The sequence below is a fragment of the Plasmodium gonderi genome (genome assembly GCF_002157705.1).
Source record: "Plasmodium gonderi DNA, contig: Chr11, whole genome shotgun sequence".
NCBI lineage: Eukaryota > Apicomplexa > Aconoidasida > Haemosporida > Plasmodiidae > Plasmodium > Plasmodium gonderi.
In genome coordinates, this window is record NW_021628936.1 from 1,577,120 (window position 1) to 1,596,173 (window position 19,054).

General features: G+C 31.3%; 1 protein-coding gene across 1 annotated transcript; it reads right to left on the reverse strand.

Annotated features, from left to right (window-relative positions):
- Nucleotides 1-344: 344 nt before the first annotated feature.
- On the reverse strand, nt 345-12,767 carry PGO_113390 (transcription factor with AP2 domain(s); the record flags this gene model as incomplete). The annotated part of the gene is made up of 1 exon (XM_028688673.1): nt 345-12,767. One exon carries the CDS (start codon nt 12,765-12,767, stop codon nt 345-347), a length of 12,423 nt encoding a protein of 4,140 aa, XP_028544474.1.
- Between the last annotated feature and the right edge of the window lie 6,287 nt (nt 12,768-19,054).

Below are 19,054 nucleotides of genomic sequence, written 5' to 3' on the forward strand. Positions count from 1 at the left end.
TGGATGAAATTGTAATCACGTGTACGTATAAAAAGTTAAAAAGACATAAATATAATATATATATATATATATATATATGTTTAAGCGATACATTGGGGTAGGGAAAAATTTATAATGACAAATTAGTGGAAAAAAAAAAAAAAAGAGTTAGCAGTTTTATTGATGCAATGGGTGAAGAGAGTTAAATGGATTTGCTATATTGGAGGTGTGAGACAGGGGAAAGATAGATTTGAACTCTTGCTTTAAAAAAAAAAAAAAAAAAAAACCTGTGTATTAAAATGCGTGCCAAACATATTTTTATTTTTTATTTGGGGTTGTGCCCCCTCCCTATTTCCATTTCCCATTTAATTATCTTTAGTGAGATTCTCATTGGTGTAATCAAAGACAGTGCCGTCATCAGAAACTAAACATTCTCCGGTCATTTTAGCTCTCATTTCTATAGCAAGTTTTTTACTTAAACTACTTCCATAAGTATTGATACCAAAATTCTTGGTTCTCTTACAGCCACTTGGACTTCTCCATTCAGCCCTCCAAGCTTGTACAACACCATTTATTCTAATCATATATACTCCAGCAGGGGTAGTAGAATTGATTTTGTCTAATTTTGTATACATACCACTTATATCATCAATTTCTTTTTTGACATTTTTATTGTATATATTTTTTGTACCTTGTTTATTACTATAATAATCTGTATTGGAAAATTCTTTTGATGTAGGATCAAAAATGGGAGGAGTGAATGTATTTTTTTCTTCATTTGTTAATCCTTTATTTACTTTATCATTTGAAGATAAATAAAGGTGCATATCATTTTCTTCTTCCTTTTCCATGTTTTTTAATATGTTCTCGAAATTCTGTTCATCTGTATTGGATTGAATACATGTGTCGCTTTTCTTAATAATGATATTATTATTATTATTATTGTTATTACTTCTCCCTCTGGCACTATTGCTGTTGTGTATAGGATGTTCTATACTAGTTCCATTATTTTCCTCACTTTTATTATATTCTAAATCTTCCTTGTCATTTAAATTAACTACTCTCATCATACTTCCTCTGGAAATACAATTTGATGGAACACTCAATTCTGTATGATGTTGGAGGCAATCACCTTCTAAGTCTCCTTCCCCAGTTCTTGTGTTAGTACTTACATAATCTACCATGGTATTATTATTCATCATATCTGTGGTGCTGTTACTCCCAACAGTATTACTAACAAGTTTACTCATTTCTCTTGGTCCGTTGTTATTCACATAGTGCTGAGTCTTAGGATCTACAATATTCATCCGAGTGTTTTCGCTCGCGCTGTTTTCTGAAACCACGCTTTTCTGCATCCCCTCTGGGTTCATTCCAGCTTGGTCGATCCCTGCCGTGCTTGTGCATGCCAGGTTTGCATTATCTTCCATACACAAACCTTCTCTATATGGATCTTCGTCGTAGATATTATTGCCATTGTGTATGTTGTAATTTTTGTTATTCACGTAACCACTTTGTGCAAAAGGAGAATCATCACTATTGGACATCTCAGATGGTGAGGATCTTCTCACGGCTCCTACTAATTCCTTAGTACTAGTTCCGTTGTTCATACGTCTCTTTTTAATATTATCATTTGCATTCTCGTGATTTAAAGTACCCTTGGCTGAATTATTTAAACTGTACTTCCCAGCATGGTTGTTGACGAGTGCACAAGCCTTCCCTGTATGAGTGAATCCAGATTTCACCCCATGCATAGTAGTAGTATTACCTTTGTTGGTCTTATGCATAACGCTAGAAGCATATGTGTCATGAGAGGCAAAATCATTAGATGATTCTGTTTTCATAATAATATTACATCCATGATGATGTGTATCTTTCTTATTCACATTACTATTATTATTGTTATTCTTTTTATATACATTTTCAAACTTCTTCCTTGCTGCAATAGCTAGATTTCTTGCTCTTTCTTCTCCAAATTTGTTAATGGAAAAATATCTCTTTTCTTGTTTTCCATTGGAATACCAATTGGCACAGAATGCTTTTTTAGAATCCTGATAAAAAACACCTTGAGGCAAAATTACAGAATTGTCTATTAGTGTATTTTCCAAGGATTTTTTATTATTCGATTTTGCATACGTAATAACATTCTCCATAGACTTAGAATTTGTATATTTAACAGAAGCATTTTTGTTCTTGTTTTCTGAATTTCCTGTGTTATTATCTCTCGTTCTATCTTTTCTGCATGTATTTCTTAGTTCATTACAATACTTGTAATTCACTTCATCATCAGCGTCATCATCATTGGTTTCCATTTCTTCTACTTCTTCCATTTCGTCCACTTCTTCCTCTTCCTCTTGATCATCATCTACTTCTTCTCTCTGCTGGTGTTGGCCCCCATGAGCATTTCCACTTCGATTGATGTTATTATTATTATTAATTTTTCTCTTCCCATTGTTTACACATGTTCCGTACACATCATTGTCATTTTCATTTTTCTTTTTTGATCCATCTACTCTCCTTGAGTGACCTGCACGAAGTTTATTATCTATAATACCACTTGCATAATAACCATCATCATTATCATCATCATTGCCATCACCATTGCCATCATCATTGCCATCACCATTGCCATCACCATTGCCATCACCATTGCCATCACCATTGCCATCACCATTACCATCATCATCATCATCATCATCTTCATCATTACTACCATAGCGTCTCACTGTGTTTCTTGGATTCATGTTCCTATGTCTGATTCTGGTTCCGTTTATATTGTTCCTTCCTACAGTATTAGCCATAGGAAGCATGTTGTAATCCCTTCCTTCTCCATGGAACTCATTCCATTCATTATAGATATCAATATTCACAGGTTTATAATCATTTTTATACTTTCCAAGGTAAGAATTATCATGCTTCATTTCATTCTTGCATACATAATTTCCTTTAAGCTCTGCACCACTCTTAGTTATGTCATATTTTGTGTGTCCTCTATTTCGTCTCCTTTCATATGAATATTCCTCCTCCTCCTCCTCCTCATACTCCACATGATTATGTGCATATTTTTCTTTTTCTCCTCGATCATACTTATTTAAACCTTCTATTGCATCATTGTATTTTGCCCCATCTGAGTAGGAAGAACCCTTTTCTGTTCTTTTTCCACCCATCAAATGAATGGCATTACTACTGCTAGTAGTACTACTGCTACCACCTTGGGTGCTGCCAATTCCATGATTATTATTCTTATTACTAGTATTGGCATTTGTATTTATATTTGTATTTGTGTTCGTATTTGTATTTCCTTTTGTACTTGTATTATTTATTTTTTTTTTTCTTCGTTCATCAACTTGTAAGACATCACCATGTACTACTTTAACGTCATTCTCTTCTTCATCCTCAACTCTTTCTTCATCTTCTCCATCCTCTTCCTCATCATCTTCTCCAGCATGATCATTTATGCCACCCATCTTACACGACCCCTTATTGCCATTATTGCTACTCTCCACCACCATCACCCCTCTTTGTGCATCTCGTTTTGTAGTAGGTGCAACATTATTCAAATCTGCACCTTGATCATCATTTGTGATTCGCAAGATGGATCCACTACTAGCACCTCCTCCCCTTCTAGATATTATTCGTCTGTTTGTTCCATTCACATAACTACCACATTCAAAATCACCATTATTCAAGTGATTTGCATTATCTTCTTTTTCTGTTATATTATTAGAATTATGCACGTTTCCTCTGTTTTTCCCCTGTGTGTATGTTTGGCTAGTCATATCTGCATTCGAACCTGCATTTTTTTTGGTATTCGCATTTTTGGAACCAATACCGTTTGACGTTGCACCGTTTGATGTTGCACTGTTTGCATTTCCATTTGTAGCCATAGCTGCTCCACTTGATCCAGTTGCTCCCTTCTTTGTTGCGCCTTTCATATGCTTAGTTCTATTTTCAAACGCAAACCTAGCCTTTGTAGCTAGATTTCTAGCCTCATCCCAACCATAGTACTTAATTTTGAACCTCCTCTTTATTTGCTTTCCTTCTTCATACCAACTTCCAATCCAAGCTTTCTGAGATCGGTCAAAGTAGACACCTCTTTGTGGTTTCAATTCGGACGCAGACATTTTGTACTCATAATTTTCATTACTATCCACAACTGTATTACTTCGAATTTTGTTGTTAACTCTCCTAGTGCCAGCTCCTTTTCCATTGTGATTATTACCTCTGCCAGTATTGAGTGCAATACTTTCATTATTATTCAACTTTGCCCTATCTTTATTATTGCTAGTCCTACTATTATTCATGTAACATACATCACTCATTTTTCCATTTCGATCTGTCAAAAGGGGAGATTTCCCATTAGTAGATTTTGCTTCACTGTTATTGTTGCTTATATTTATTCCTGTCCCACAACCAGATGTACTAGCAATAGATGATTCTCTTCTTCCATAACATCTCGTTTCTAATTGATAATTTTTAGAATAATTTTGGTTCATAACTTTATTTCTTCTTCCTCGTCCATATTCCACAGTGAAATTATTTAGAAAAAAATTCACATTCTTACCTCTTTCATCTTTCATTTTCATCTTGTTAGAGTCAACAAGATTGCTCATGTTATCACTATGTTCACTGATTCCATTCTTCATGTCTTTATTTTTGCTAGCTTTGATAATGCCAGATGCAGCCCCTTCTCCTCCTCCTCCCCTGCCACTGAGGTAAACATTCTTCAGATGCATTTTTTTTTTCTTATTAGTGTCTTCTTGTCCATCCCTTAATTCACATCCAACACGAAGCCCTTTGTTAATGCCATTCATATTATGATTATGGTTCAGAAGCTCATAGTCATTATCCTCATCATACTCGTCGAGCCCATCTTCGACATTACGATCTGTATACATATTTTTCATGAATTCAATTTCCTTTTCACCTCCAGACAGATTTATGAGGCGACTTGCTTGTATTTCTTCACTGATCATATTTTCAGAATCATTTATATTTTTTAAGAATCCTCTTTTTCTTTCATGTTCTCTAAAAAGACTCTTATCCACATGATCATTCATCTCGTCCCTACACTTCTTTGTTAAATAACCATGTAAAATTGTATCATCTGTATTGTTCCTTCCACGTAAATCTAGATCTACGGATGATTCTTCCATATATGCGTTACAATGTTTCAATTTTGTACGATCCATTGATGCTTCTACATTTTTATGGAAATGATTGAAATTATGATTGTTACTATTACTACCGCTGCTACCTTTTCCTGTACATCTACCAGTTCCAAATGGTCTACCAACACGACTAATACCAACCACACTTCCACTTTCTTTCTTTTGATAATTTTGATTATTTTGATAATTTTGATAATTTTGATTATTTTGACAATTTTGATTATTTTGACAATTTTGATTATTTTGATTATAGGAACATCTGACACTTGCACGTCTAGCACTGCTATGTCTACTGTTACTTGGTTCAGCTCGAACTAAAAGAAATTTTCCCAATTCATCTATATGACTAACATTATCACTACAATTTTCATTTAAATTAGAATATGTAAAATTCGTGAGATAATCACAAAGGTTGCTACTTCTTCTAGAACCCGTGCATCTATTTGTATAACTATTCATACGAAATTGAATGTTACCACTACCTCCTCCACTACTTTCTGCATCATTGTGATACGAATCATCTCCTGGATAAAAACCATATTTGTACACTATGGAGTTAAATAACGAGGACAAGTAATTCTTTTTTTTATCTTCTTTTATTATTCCAATCTTATTACTGTTATCGTTCAATGTTATGTTGTCTCCTCTCCTGTGTTGTTCCCCTTCACCATTCAAAAACAGGTTCTTTTGGTATCTTAGGTTTTCCCTACACACTTCAGAATCGGCACCATCATTGGGGAAGTTAATTCCAATTCTTCCGTTTATTTCGGTATCTATTTCGTTGGATACCTCCAAAGAATTCCTATCGATAGGTATGTTACTAATTCCGAAATTTCCACCATTTTCTCTTTCATAACAAGAGAGTAATGCACTTTCTTCCTCAACACGTGGCATGAAGCACACACTGTCTCGCTTGGAATTTGCAGAGTGGTTATTCAATAAATACAAATCATTGCCAACATTTCTATAACTATCACTTACATATTTGTTATTATCCAATATTTCTCCTCCTTCGCAATCTTTTTCATTCATAATATTTTCACAGCCCAGATGGTGTCCAATTTTAGATTTTCCAAATAAATTTTCGAATTTTGAGAAATATTTTCTTAATCCATATTGCATATCATTGAGAATTTTGTCCTCTACCACGGACCCGTTTTTCGATTTTTCCAGCAGTTCATAGATGTAGTATAATTTCAACAAATTGGCATTACAACTGGTGTTACAACTGATGTTACAATTGGTGTTACAACTGGTGTTACAATTGATATTATAATTGGTATTATAATTACTGTTACAATTGCTGTTACTCTTGTTGTAGTGCATGCATGGGAGGGAATTGAACCCCATTTGATTAATTCCATCTTTTGTGTTTCGAAAAATGGTGCATCTACAGGAATCCTTCGCATCTACATCAAGAGGAGGATGATCATATGAAAAATTCGTATCTAAATATGTGTCATTATTTACCCTTAACAGGTTTTCCTCATAAGGTGCCTGCGCAATGTTCTTCGGTTGTTCCTCCTGCAATTGCTGTTGCTGCAGTTGCTGCTGTTCCTCCCTATAAACCTTTTCAACATCATCATCGCTTAAATCCTTCATCAAATGATTGCTAAAGAACCTCATGTAAATTTTATTTTCCATGAAATACTTCATTCTGCAAAATATGCAATGGGTACTCTCATTAACACCAGCAGTACCGAGGGTGTTAAAAATTTTATCTTTTCCATGCATCTCATTAGTCTTGTAGCACATAGAGTGATTAAACGAATGTGCACCATTCGTATCCCTCATAATTTTCTGATCAGATAATACCTTATCGTTTGGAACTTCATCCGAAATTATGCTTCTATTTCTAGTTATATTCATTATATTTTTCTTTAAATCTGTTCCACATGAGATAATTCCTTTGTTGTTATTATCACATGCATTTGCATCATTAATTATTTTATTTTTCAAATTTTCTTCATTTATAAAATTTGGAAATCTTAGCTTATCCATGCAAATCTCACTGGGGGAATTTTCACACATGGAAAGATCATTAATAGAGGAAGCTTGACAAGCACTGATTTCATCTCTAGAAGCATTATTATTCTCTGAGGTTAATCCAATCGGTCTCGTGCACGCTGTTATATCTGCTCTTATTACATCGTTGAAATATTTTACATCCTGATTCCTGTCTAAGAATTCGCACTTGGAATGACTTTCATCTGTGCAGTTGCTTAATTTTCTATCGGTACATATCTGCACGTGATTTGCAACGTCACAGCTGTGTTTACGATACAGATGATTCCATTCCCTCAAGGCGTTTAAACCACAATTTCTATTTTCATTTGCATAATTACTATTGTCTCCAGCTTGCCAACCAAAGACATTGTTAACCTTCTGCGATGCAAGTACTGAACTAAAAGCCTGTGCACTGTCGTGATTGTTATTACAATTTATGCACATATGGTTCTGATTGGATTGAATATTACCACAGTATTTTCTTCTCCCATGATAATCACAGTGAGTAATGGTACTATGCAATGCTTTGACATTATCACTTGATGAAATGCCACAACTGGAGGAAACAATCACATCATTATGTAGGCCTGATTCTACATTACTGTAACATCTGTTCATATACAGTTTATCCATGGTATCTTTATCAAAATATTCATTTAGAACATTATCGTGATTTGTGTAGATATTATTAAATCTACTTCCTCCAATGTGCCTTTCATTATCGAATTGACATAAATGACAATTTGTATGATGTTTACAATTATCCAACTCTTCAACACTTGATGAATTATTCATTAAGTACCATTTTAACAATTTTAAAAAAATTTCTTTATTCAAAATATTTCCATTTACATTTGTATTCGCAATACCTTCATTTTGGTTGTTTCCTCCACTTGTGTTTCCACTTTGATCATTCTGCACACGGTCTTGCACATTGTCAATCATATCAGCACATGTATCATTCTCGGAATTTTTCTCTCCATTCTGTTTCTTCAAATGTACTGTAACCCTCGTAGTATTATCATTCAAAGGGATTTCCTCACCCAATGGAATTTCCTCACCCAAAGGGACCTCATCCCCTAATGGAATCTGGCTTCTCGAGTTATTATTTCCATTCTGTTGGCAATTTTGCATGTTCTTTTCAGATGTCTCGTTTACATCTATCAAGCTATTGTCTACAACCCCTTCCAGACTTCTACCACTACCCTTGCCTCTATCATTAATTTCTTCTCCGTTTACATTTTGCTGGTTATTTGCATCGTATGATACTTCTACCAAAGGGGTAGCATTTTCATTAGAATTCAATTCAAAGCTTTTGTTGATGTGAGTCCCATAATGAATTAACACTTCTCTGATACATTGCATTAGTTGATTTTTACATAAATTTTCTTCTCTATTAAGACAAGTGTTTTTTATTAATGAATCTTTATCTTCACCCAGGAGATTGGGCTTGGGTATATTCGCATACATGTTGCTAGAAATGTTATCAGGCCCGTTAAGATTTCTTTTTTTTCTCCAATTTTCTTGTACACACTGTCGTAAGCAGTTTTTATGAAATTGTGGATTTTTATTATTCCCCTTACTTATCATATCGAAAAGGTAACGAAAAGGCTTATCTGACATATCATTAAATTTGGCATTCCTAAGATGTGTACCATGAATATTTATATTTTCATTATGATCTGCATTGACAACATATGGATTTTGTGATAAATATTTGTAAACACAGGGATTCGTCATATTCATGTGCATGGGATGTCTAAGAAAGAATGTGCTGTGCATCTTGCAATTATCAATATCGATTAACATAAAATTTTTTAGCTTCAAAATAATACTATTCAAAGTGCATGTACTGATAGAGGAAATTATTCCTAGATTTTTCAAAATGGGTATAAAAATAACAGCATAATTAAAAATATCATTACAAAACAATATGTTCATAATTTTATTTAAATAATAAGTTTCTATTTTATTTATCTTTTTATTTTTTTTGTTTATATTTGGATGCAATACAGGACAATTAATCGCTGTCTTCACAGAACTTTCTTCATTCTTAACATTTGGCTTCATAGCTCCCTTATCAGCTTTATTTATTTTCTTATTTTCTAAACATATATCATTTTCAACATCTACAGACAGAAAATCATCGTCATGTTGGTTATCACAGCTGTTAACTTGATACACACTATCTACCCCATTCACCTGATTTTCCACATTAATCACTCCTGAAGTTTCATTATCATTTTCCATTACTACAGTGCTTGAAGAATGTCCAATTTTAGAAGCAAAATTATCTGTTCCTCCGGAACAGAATTTGTCAGATGTATTTGTCTTTCTATCATTGGATTTTAACTTACTATTTGAGAAAATATTGCTCTTCTCTTTGAAAAGGTTAATATCATTATAAACAGATGTATCAACACTGCACATTTCATTGTCTTTTGAAATATCCTTATTTACCTTTTTGTTCATTCCCATGGATTCTACAGTAAAAATTTTGTCGTAATTGAAATTACTGTTTTTTGGATTCTTATGACTTTCCTCTGCACTAGATATATGATCTTCTCCTTGTTCCTTTTCTTTATTATGTACTTGATAATTTGCATTACTGGGGATAATGGAATATATTCTCTTCTTCTGTGTTTCGTTATTGCTTACATTATCATATGAATGTTCTTGATCTACAATATTTCCATTTTCTATGCTATTCGCCATGAATGTTCGTGCATTTTTCTCTGACTCTTGTAGATCATTGGCCAATTCCTCTTTTTTTTCAAAAATTTCAATAATTTTTGTATCACCAGTAGAAGTGTTCGAGCACAACTGATCACTCGTGTGCGTGTCTTTTGGTGAGTTACTTTTCTCACTTGTGATGGTTTCTACAAGTGTGTAATCTTTTGAACAGATTTCCCTCACGTCCAATTTTTCCTTACTGTCACTGTCAATATTATGTTCATCTTGTTCGACATCTCTGCCTTGTGCCACTTCCAATTGTTGTGCTTCTTCCAACTGTTGTGCTTCTAACTGCTCTGGGAGTTCCTCATCCACGCTGTAAAACTTGAAATCATTTTTGCATTTATCAACCTTCACGTTATCATTAATAACAGTTTCGATGCTGGTTCGCATGTCCGTGGGTGCATAATAAATTTTGTCATCTACATCTATTATGTTCTCCTTGCAAAACATGTCGTCAGATGCATTGACAGTCAACATGTTCATGGGATATTCAGAATTATTCATATATGACTCACTGTTTTGAAATGAATTATCATTGTTTTGTGCTTCCTGATTTATGTAATTTCCATCGGTGCTGATCGTTTCAGTCGTTTCAGTTTTCATTTGTTTATGTTTGTAGCTAGCTACATTTTTATCTACACTTATGTTGTGTTTTCTCTTCAAGGATCGACTAACACAGTTCTTAGATAGATGCATAGATTCAGAGAACCCGCAATGGTCTACAGATTGGTAAAAATTCGAATTAGGTGCCTTTTTTTTCTTTCTATACAATGTCATATTTGCATTAGAATTGGGAATAATCCTATTTCTTTTAGAAGAAACTATCCCTTTGATGTATCTGTCAGAACCATTTTTATGAATTCGTCCTTTGACAGAGGAGAAATCTTCTACAAATTTTTTCTTCATCCTTTTAAAAGCATTTGCATGATAGACAATTGTGTTCACATCTATGTAAGAACTATTAATAGCCATTATTTTTCTGAAATGATAAAAATAGTCGTCCCCGTTCTTGTTACATACCCATTCTGGATTGTATTCTTTTAAATAGTCTAATATTTCTATGTAGCACTTTTTAATATTACACAATAGCTGTTCGACATATTTTGTTGCATCTGAGTATGTGAACCCAAAAATTATCTCATTTAATATGTCTTTTTTCAGCTTTCTCAAATGAATTTTATTCTTATTATTTGTAATAGAGGCGATGGCTGCTCCTGTAGTAGTAGTAGCAGAAGCAGAGGTAGCACTGCCATCATCTGCATTTTCCATTGAATGAGCATGAGCAATGTAAACAAGAAATAGTGGAACGGATATTTTTACGCTTCTGTGCATATTTGTTTGATCATCCGTATAAAAATTAGACAAAGTGTATCCAATATTAACGGGATTGTTATCAATATGAGCATTCGAATGTACACATAAATTATTCCTTCCTTCATTTATGATCCCATTCGTAATATGTTCTGAAGTTATGTTGTTTGTACTTTCCATATTTTCAAACATCATCTTTGTACTATAATTTTTTAAATAATGATGAATTTTCATTGCTATATTCTTGAATATATGATCAGGGTTCTTATCTTCTTCACATTTGTTTGCACTCAATATTTCTAAAGGTAAATGATTGGATTTTTCATTTAGAGTGATGTTTCTACATTCTGAATGGTTTTCTACATTATAGTTAAAATTATTTATGCAATTTTCATTACTTTTAATAAATGCTTCATTTTTTTTTTCTTCATTAGAATTATTACCATCATAGACAATAGGATTATGATTAGTACTTTTCTTAAATATTTCATCATTGTATAGGGAAGACGTAACTTCATGTTCTCTTTCTCTTATTTCATCATTTCTTATGCCTTTTAAATCATCATTAAGAGAGTTACTGTCAGAGGGATGAATAGATAATGTAGAATCCTTTAAAAGATGATGATCTTCTTTAAAATAATTAACAATATCACATTTATTATCTTCCAAATTTGATGCCTTTTCATTCTTATTATATTCATTATTGTTAAACATTTTTTCTACATATAATTTAATAATCTTTTCATTGCATGTATTATTTATATCTGAATTATCATTCAATTCATTTTCATTATTGCATTTGTTCATGATATTTACATTTTTATAGATACTTTCTTGTTCACCATTACATGAACAGTTAATAATATTGCAAGCATTTTCTTCTCCAATAAGATTATCACAATTGGGGTTATTTTTATAAAACAATATATTATTCTGATCCCATTTATGATCTGTCACACAGTGCTCAATTATTGGATTCTTCTTATGTACAAAATGCAAATCATTAACATGAATAGAGGCAGACACAGAGCCGGGAATATTTGTCTTATCCACCTCCTTCCCATGTGAATTGTTCATATTGGGATCATTCTCCACGATCGATGGATTCTCATTAGGGATCGTTACATTAATCTGATGATTCATGTTCATGCAGCTGTGGATCCTTCCCGAGTCATAGATCTTGCCATCTCCATTGTCACCTCCATCTGCAATCTCATTCTCATTAATGATAGGTGTATTCAAAAAATCAATCATAGAATTATTCTTCACGATACCTGGAAGGCACATGTCTTTTGATTGTGTATTCCCCTCTGCCAGATGTGCATCTATCATATGAGCATCTATCATGAGCTTGTTACTTCCCTTATCAATATTCTTATCTAAATAAAGGTTACATAACTCATTGGCATTCATAATTTTATTTTCGTCAATTGTGGAATTAGATGCAAAGGTATCTAAATTTTTGTTCTGAAAAATTGTAGACACCATTTTCAGCTCATCCACATAGTTCTTCTGCTTTTCAGACTTATTCGATTTTCCACTTTCTATCTTCGATTGCTTTTCCATTCTTTCTACAATTCGATTCGTGTATTTTTATTCAGTGCGCGTAGTGCCCCTTCGTTTTGCCAAATTGTATCGAAAATTTTCTGCGTTTCAATTTGGATTACTCGATGGATAACAACAAACAGAACGGCTTTGTGTGAATAGAACAAAAATTGAAAATTAATAATGCAAAAAAAAAAAAAAAAAAAAAAAAAAACTAGCTAAATGGAGAAAAGACGAAAAAAAGGAAAAAAAAAAAAAAGTTATGACGACTCTCACATTATTCATTCTACGTGGGAAAATGAAAATTCTTTTATAGTCATCTTCATATTGGGGAAAATATTAAAGCATTTTACAGGATTGTTTCTATTCATCCATGTAAAAATACACACACAAACACATATGGAGACAAAAAAATCAATATGACTATTGTTGTAATTATGATCGGATGATATGGTTCCTCTGTTGTAAATACAAATGTATCAGTGTGTATATCACCGTTGTGCAAAAGCACATGGTATAGACTATGTCCTTATTTAAAATGTGTTTGTCGCATGCAAGATATATGTAAAGATGAGTTTTCATTCTTTAATGTAATTTTCCATAAAAATACATTCACTTAATCCTTCTTGGTAATTGCAAAATTTGGTGTTTTTTATTTTATTTTTTTTCCTTTCTCCTATTGTTGTCGTTTTAAAGCTGATTAAAATGATTAATTAGAATATATCCTGCGGTCTCGATGTTATTTATAAAAAAATATATATTATTTTATTTTTTATTTTTATTTTTTTTTCTTACAACATTCCTTTTTTTATTCTAAAAAAGAAGAATAACAAAATACCATCTCCAAAAACGGATAATTTTTTTTTTTTTTTTTTTACTTTTTTCCCTTATGCAAGCATATAAAAAGGTTGTTCTCTACAACTGTGTGGTCAATTGATTATAGTGAGTCCACATGTGCAGATGGATGTACAGATAGGTATGGAGATATATATATATATATATACACACATGTGTAAAAAACAAATTAAAGCAATGACACAAAAAAAAAAAAAAAAAAAAAAAAAAAAAAAAAAAAAAAAAAAAAAAAAAGGGAGAGGAGGGGAAATGAGTGTTATGGATGTGTATCCACGTTGGATGATAGTTGTAAATAAGAAAAAAGAGAATATATGCTTTGTGTGTAATATTAAAATTGACAAATGTACTTCTTTAAAATTAAAAAACATGTTCCATTAATTAAAAAGAAAAAAAGATTGATGGTGTCGTATAACAAAGCAGTAAGGTTACATATGCAATTTACACCCTAACAAAAAACGTTTAAAAGAAAAAAAAAAAAAAAAAAAAAAAAAAACTATACACATGTTAATACGTATAAGAATAAATAAATATTTATGTAAGTTTGCATATATACATTTATGTATGCATATAATTAATCAAATGAATAATCATAAATATACATGGGCATAAATGTAAACTCATTTGAGGAAAACATGACACAAACATGTATATTGGAATATCTTAACATTTATGGTGTACAAGAAAATGAAACTCAAAAAAAAAAAAAAAAAAAAAAAAAAAAAGGGACATGCACAGTACTATATGTCTCCTTTTTCTGTGTTGTTATGGTTACACGTATGTCCAGATGTATGTGCACTTGATCCTATTTTTTTTTTTTTTTTTTTTTCTAATTTGCAGGATGTTCTATAAGGCAAAGGTCACATGTTTATGCCTTTTTGTCTTTACACATTTTGACATTAATCAGATCAAGAAGAAAAGCATATGTTTACTTGGACTAAGTGTATGTATGCACAGAGTAACTGTTATACACGCACGCACACACACACGCACGCACACACACACGCACACACATAAACGGGTTTATCACATGAATGGATTGTTCATAAACAAACGAGGAGAAATAAAAAGATGCTTATGACACACGAAAACAGCTTGTATGCATCTGCTGATAGGATAATAAATATTTATAGCTACACGATCCTATGTATACCTACTTTATTGTGATGTGTTCTTGAGAAATCTGTTCATGTTCATGTTCATGTAATTGTGCAACTTAAATACACGAGAGTTAAAAAAAAAAAAAGAATCAAAAATAGAGAGAAATACAGAGAAATTTTTACACCATTTAACATGGAAACTAAAGCCTATTTAAAAAAAACTCCATTCTGTGTATGTGCGTTAATAAAAAAAAAAAAAAAAAAATACACACACACACGCATACATACAGTACAATGTAATGTTATGCAACACCATGCAACACAGCGTAGCATAAATATACATACACAAAATATGACAAAGTGCTGAAAAAGATGGTAAAATTCTTGAAAAATACAAAAGTAAAAACACAACAAGCGGATTTACAAGTTTGAAAAAAAAAAAAAAAAAAAATGGAGAAAAAGGAAATAACGGAGAGAGTAAAGCGAGAAATGAATTAATAATAACGTCATGAATAATAACGCTTATGTATTCATGTATACACGCCCACTTGTATGCATACACAGTAAAGACTTTTTTAGTTATAAAAAAAAAAAAAAAAAAAAAAGTAATTCCTTAAAATAAAAATATATGAGAGTTACAAATATGATAATGTAAAATTTAATTCACGAGAGTTACACATAAGGATCTGTCAATGTGTATGATAACTTATTAGTTCTTATATTTTACTTTCACAGGAAAAAATTCAATGAAATGTTCAATAAAAATTCTCAAATTTATCATACATGCAACGAAACATGATGGGACAGGTAAAACAAGTTTATTCTTTTTCGAACTGCAGGTGCAACTGTGGAGAATTTTTTTTTTTTTTTTTTTTTTTCTTCTCTTTCTTTTTTTTTTTTCACAAAATTGGTACACTAAATGATAATGGGAGCAGGATCCTGAACTCTTCCTAATTCTGTTCGACAGACATAAAGAAAATGATCCAAATGCTCTTGGATATTCACAATTAATTTTTCACAATTATGATTCGATGTATTTTCTTTCTTTTCATTTAGAAATACTTATATGACTTTTAAAAAAAAAAAAAAAAATAAAAAAATAATAATAAATAAAACAATAATAATAATGAGGTTTAAAGAGGATAAAAAGAGCAAAATGCGAAATGTGTAAATATTAGAAAGAACAAAAAGAACAAAATGTGAAATGTGTAAATATTAGAAAGAATAAAAAGGACAAAGTATTAAAAGAATAAATATTATAAAGAATGCAAAGAACAAAATGTGAAAAGTATAAATATTAGAAAGAATGTAAAAAACAAAATGTGAAAAGTGTAAATATTAGAAAGAATAAAAAGGACAAAATGTTAAAAGAGAAAACATTAGAAAGAACAATGGATTAAAAATACAAACACAAAAATGCAAATGTACAAATATAAACAAACAAGTAGTGCACAAATGCACGTATCAATACAGAGTCAAAACAAGTACACAATTAGCCTTGCGCAAAGGGTGCAATGAGACGAACACGCATGGTCTAATTCACACATTTATATATGCACGATATACTATGTGCACAGGTGTGTATACACAACTGAGATGCTTTAGTTCCCAAATTCAAAATTGGATCAAAGGGGAAACGTAAATGAGTTTTAAAATGATCTGAACATTTGTGCATACAGGGTGAAATACAAAATAAAGGAAAAAAAAAAAAAAATAAAGGAGCAAAGAGGAAAGATGCAAAAATGCACTAAATAAAAAAAACCATACATGAACAACATGTCACACGTAGCGTTTATTATGTAAAACTGTTTAAGAGAGAGAGAGAAAAAAAAAAAAAAAAAACATAATAATAATGAAAAAGTAAAAGAATCACATAGAAGCGTAATTGAGTAAACACTCATTCATTTCCTTCAATCTCTTTTACATAAAACATAAATTTAAGGACGAAGGATTGTTTGCACACTTTCTTAAAATCATTTACAGGTGCAGAATATGCACAAAATGGGAGAACATATATAATATGTACATATGTTTGTTTAGGTACATTTGCATACACATATATACACATACATGCATACATACATACATACAAGTGTGTGTGTGCAAATAACACTTTCATGCATACATAACTGTGCAAATAATGATACGCGTAGACTAACAAATGATATTCATGCTATCATACAATGTGTATGGTCAAAAGGGCAGGAGAGAAGGAAATAAAATTCAAATAAATTTTATTTACGCAAGGTGAAAAACGCCAACCAATTTATTTATTGCAAACAAAAATTACGAGGTATGGTATTTTTATACTTTTTCTTTTTTTTTTTTTTTTATAATGACTTAAAAAAAAAAGAAAAAGAAAAAAAGTAATGATAGGAAAGAGTAAAAAGCGTAAGTAGGCAATTACTTTTAGTCCCAAACTGTTGATCTTTTTTTTTTTTTTAAGTCATAAAATTAGAACAGATCAGAGGAGAAAATATAGCAAATTCGTATGTGTGCAAATGGACACCTTGATCTAAAACTACACATATATATATATTTACACAAATTCATGTACACTTACTCATATACTCACTAAATTTATGAGTGCATATGCATATCAATGCAACCTAATGACAATTCTCCTTCCGTCTCATTTAAATAGGTGCGTGTTTATGTACACAAGGGAAATGCACAAATAGGAAAAAAACAAAAATAAAATAAAGTAAAAAAAAATTGCATAATAGGGAAAATAACCATATTCAAATGAAGAGCAAAATCAGTGCTCTTCTGTTTCCAGAACTACAATGCTCAAGAGACACAGCTTGTGTAACACGATGCTTCACATGAACTGTTTTTTTATGTCCAGATGATGATAAAAACGAATGGATTTGTAAAAAAGATGGAAAAAAAAAAAAAATAAAATAAATGGAAATAAAGGCAAATAAACGGAAACAAAGGAAAATATATTCATTCGAGAAACAATTACACATTTAGGTGATACAAAAAATATGAATTTCGATTTGCGTTATGGGCAAAAATACATATAAATAAAAGGGAAATGGGTTTAAGAGAAAGAGAAAAGGGCTAACAACTTTGTTCACATAATCATTTGTTCATGTTCACATGATCAGATATTCATATGATAATACTTCATTTGTGTTTAAGGTAGTTTATTTTTTATCTCACGAAAAGTGTATCCAAATTTTGTAAAAATATATATCATGTCCAGATCTAACATTCATATGATCAAAAAAAAAAAAAAAAAAAAATTAAGTCATACATTTTTTGGGTTTTAGTATACTCTCCTTTGAAATGTGTAATTTTTTAAAAATCGTTACAAAACGTAATTTCACCAAAAAAAAAAAAAAAAAAAAAATTACACATACATGTGTGTTACATATGTGCACATATTACATATACTTATGTCTGTTTTACATTTACGTAAACAATTCTGAATATACCGAAATATGCAATTCTAGAGCATTTGAATATTCCTAAACGGGTTGTTTCAAATTCGTGTTCATACTAACTAAAGTGGTACCAAATGGAGTGAAGATTAATTGGTTAGACAGAAAAGCATAGGGGCAAAAAAAAAAAAAAAACGAACTCAAACGGATGATATACATATATGTATATTTCTTCTTTTATTCTTTTCCGTGTTTGCACGCGTATGCTTCCTCTTAGCTATCTTTGTCGCCTCACAGGCAATCGTGTGCAAAAGTTAATAATACATAATTTTAGGATACATAACTCGTAAGCATTTTAGACTTGGACATTTAATAATATATACCTGTGTACGTATGCAGCAACTTTTTGTGAACAACCCTGAGTATAACCTCTATTTTTTCTTTTACTCGTGAGTAACCCCGAAATAAGTCCTCATTCCAGGCATATGTTTTTTTTTTTTAAATGTAACGGAGTTAAAGTTATTCTTGAAAGAATAAAAAAAAAAAAAAAAAAAAAAAAGGTAATGACACTACTTTTGAACATTTTTGGATAAAATAATAATGCACTTTATAAAAATTATCCGAAAAAGGAAAGCAGCAGAATAGTGCAAAATATGCACTAGAGTGGTCTTTTTTTTTTATGTTTTATTTTTTTAAAAAACGGTATTTTGTTTTCCTATATGTATTTACTGACATGTGCATATTATTCCCTTTTCACTTTCGAATAACAATTATGAAGCAAAAAAAAAAAAAAAAAGAGGAAACAAACAAAATAAAACCATTAGGGAAAATATGTCGAGTTGTTTGTGTGAGAACAGCAACTATGTGCACACGTTTTTTTTTTTTTTTTTTTTTTTTTTTGCACCTTTGCAACTATTGTGACATACAAAATTGGAGAGTTGTGACATGCTTAGGCAGCAAACTTCGA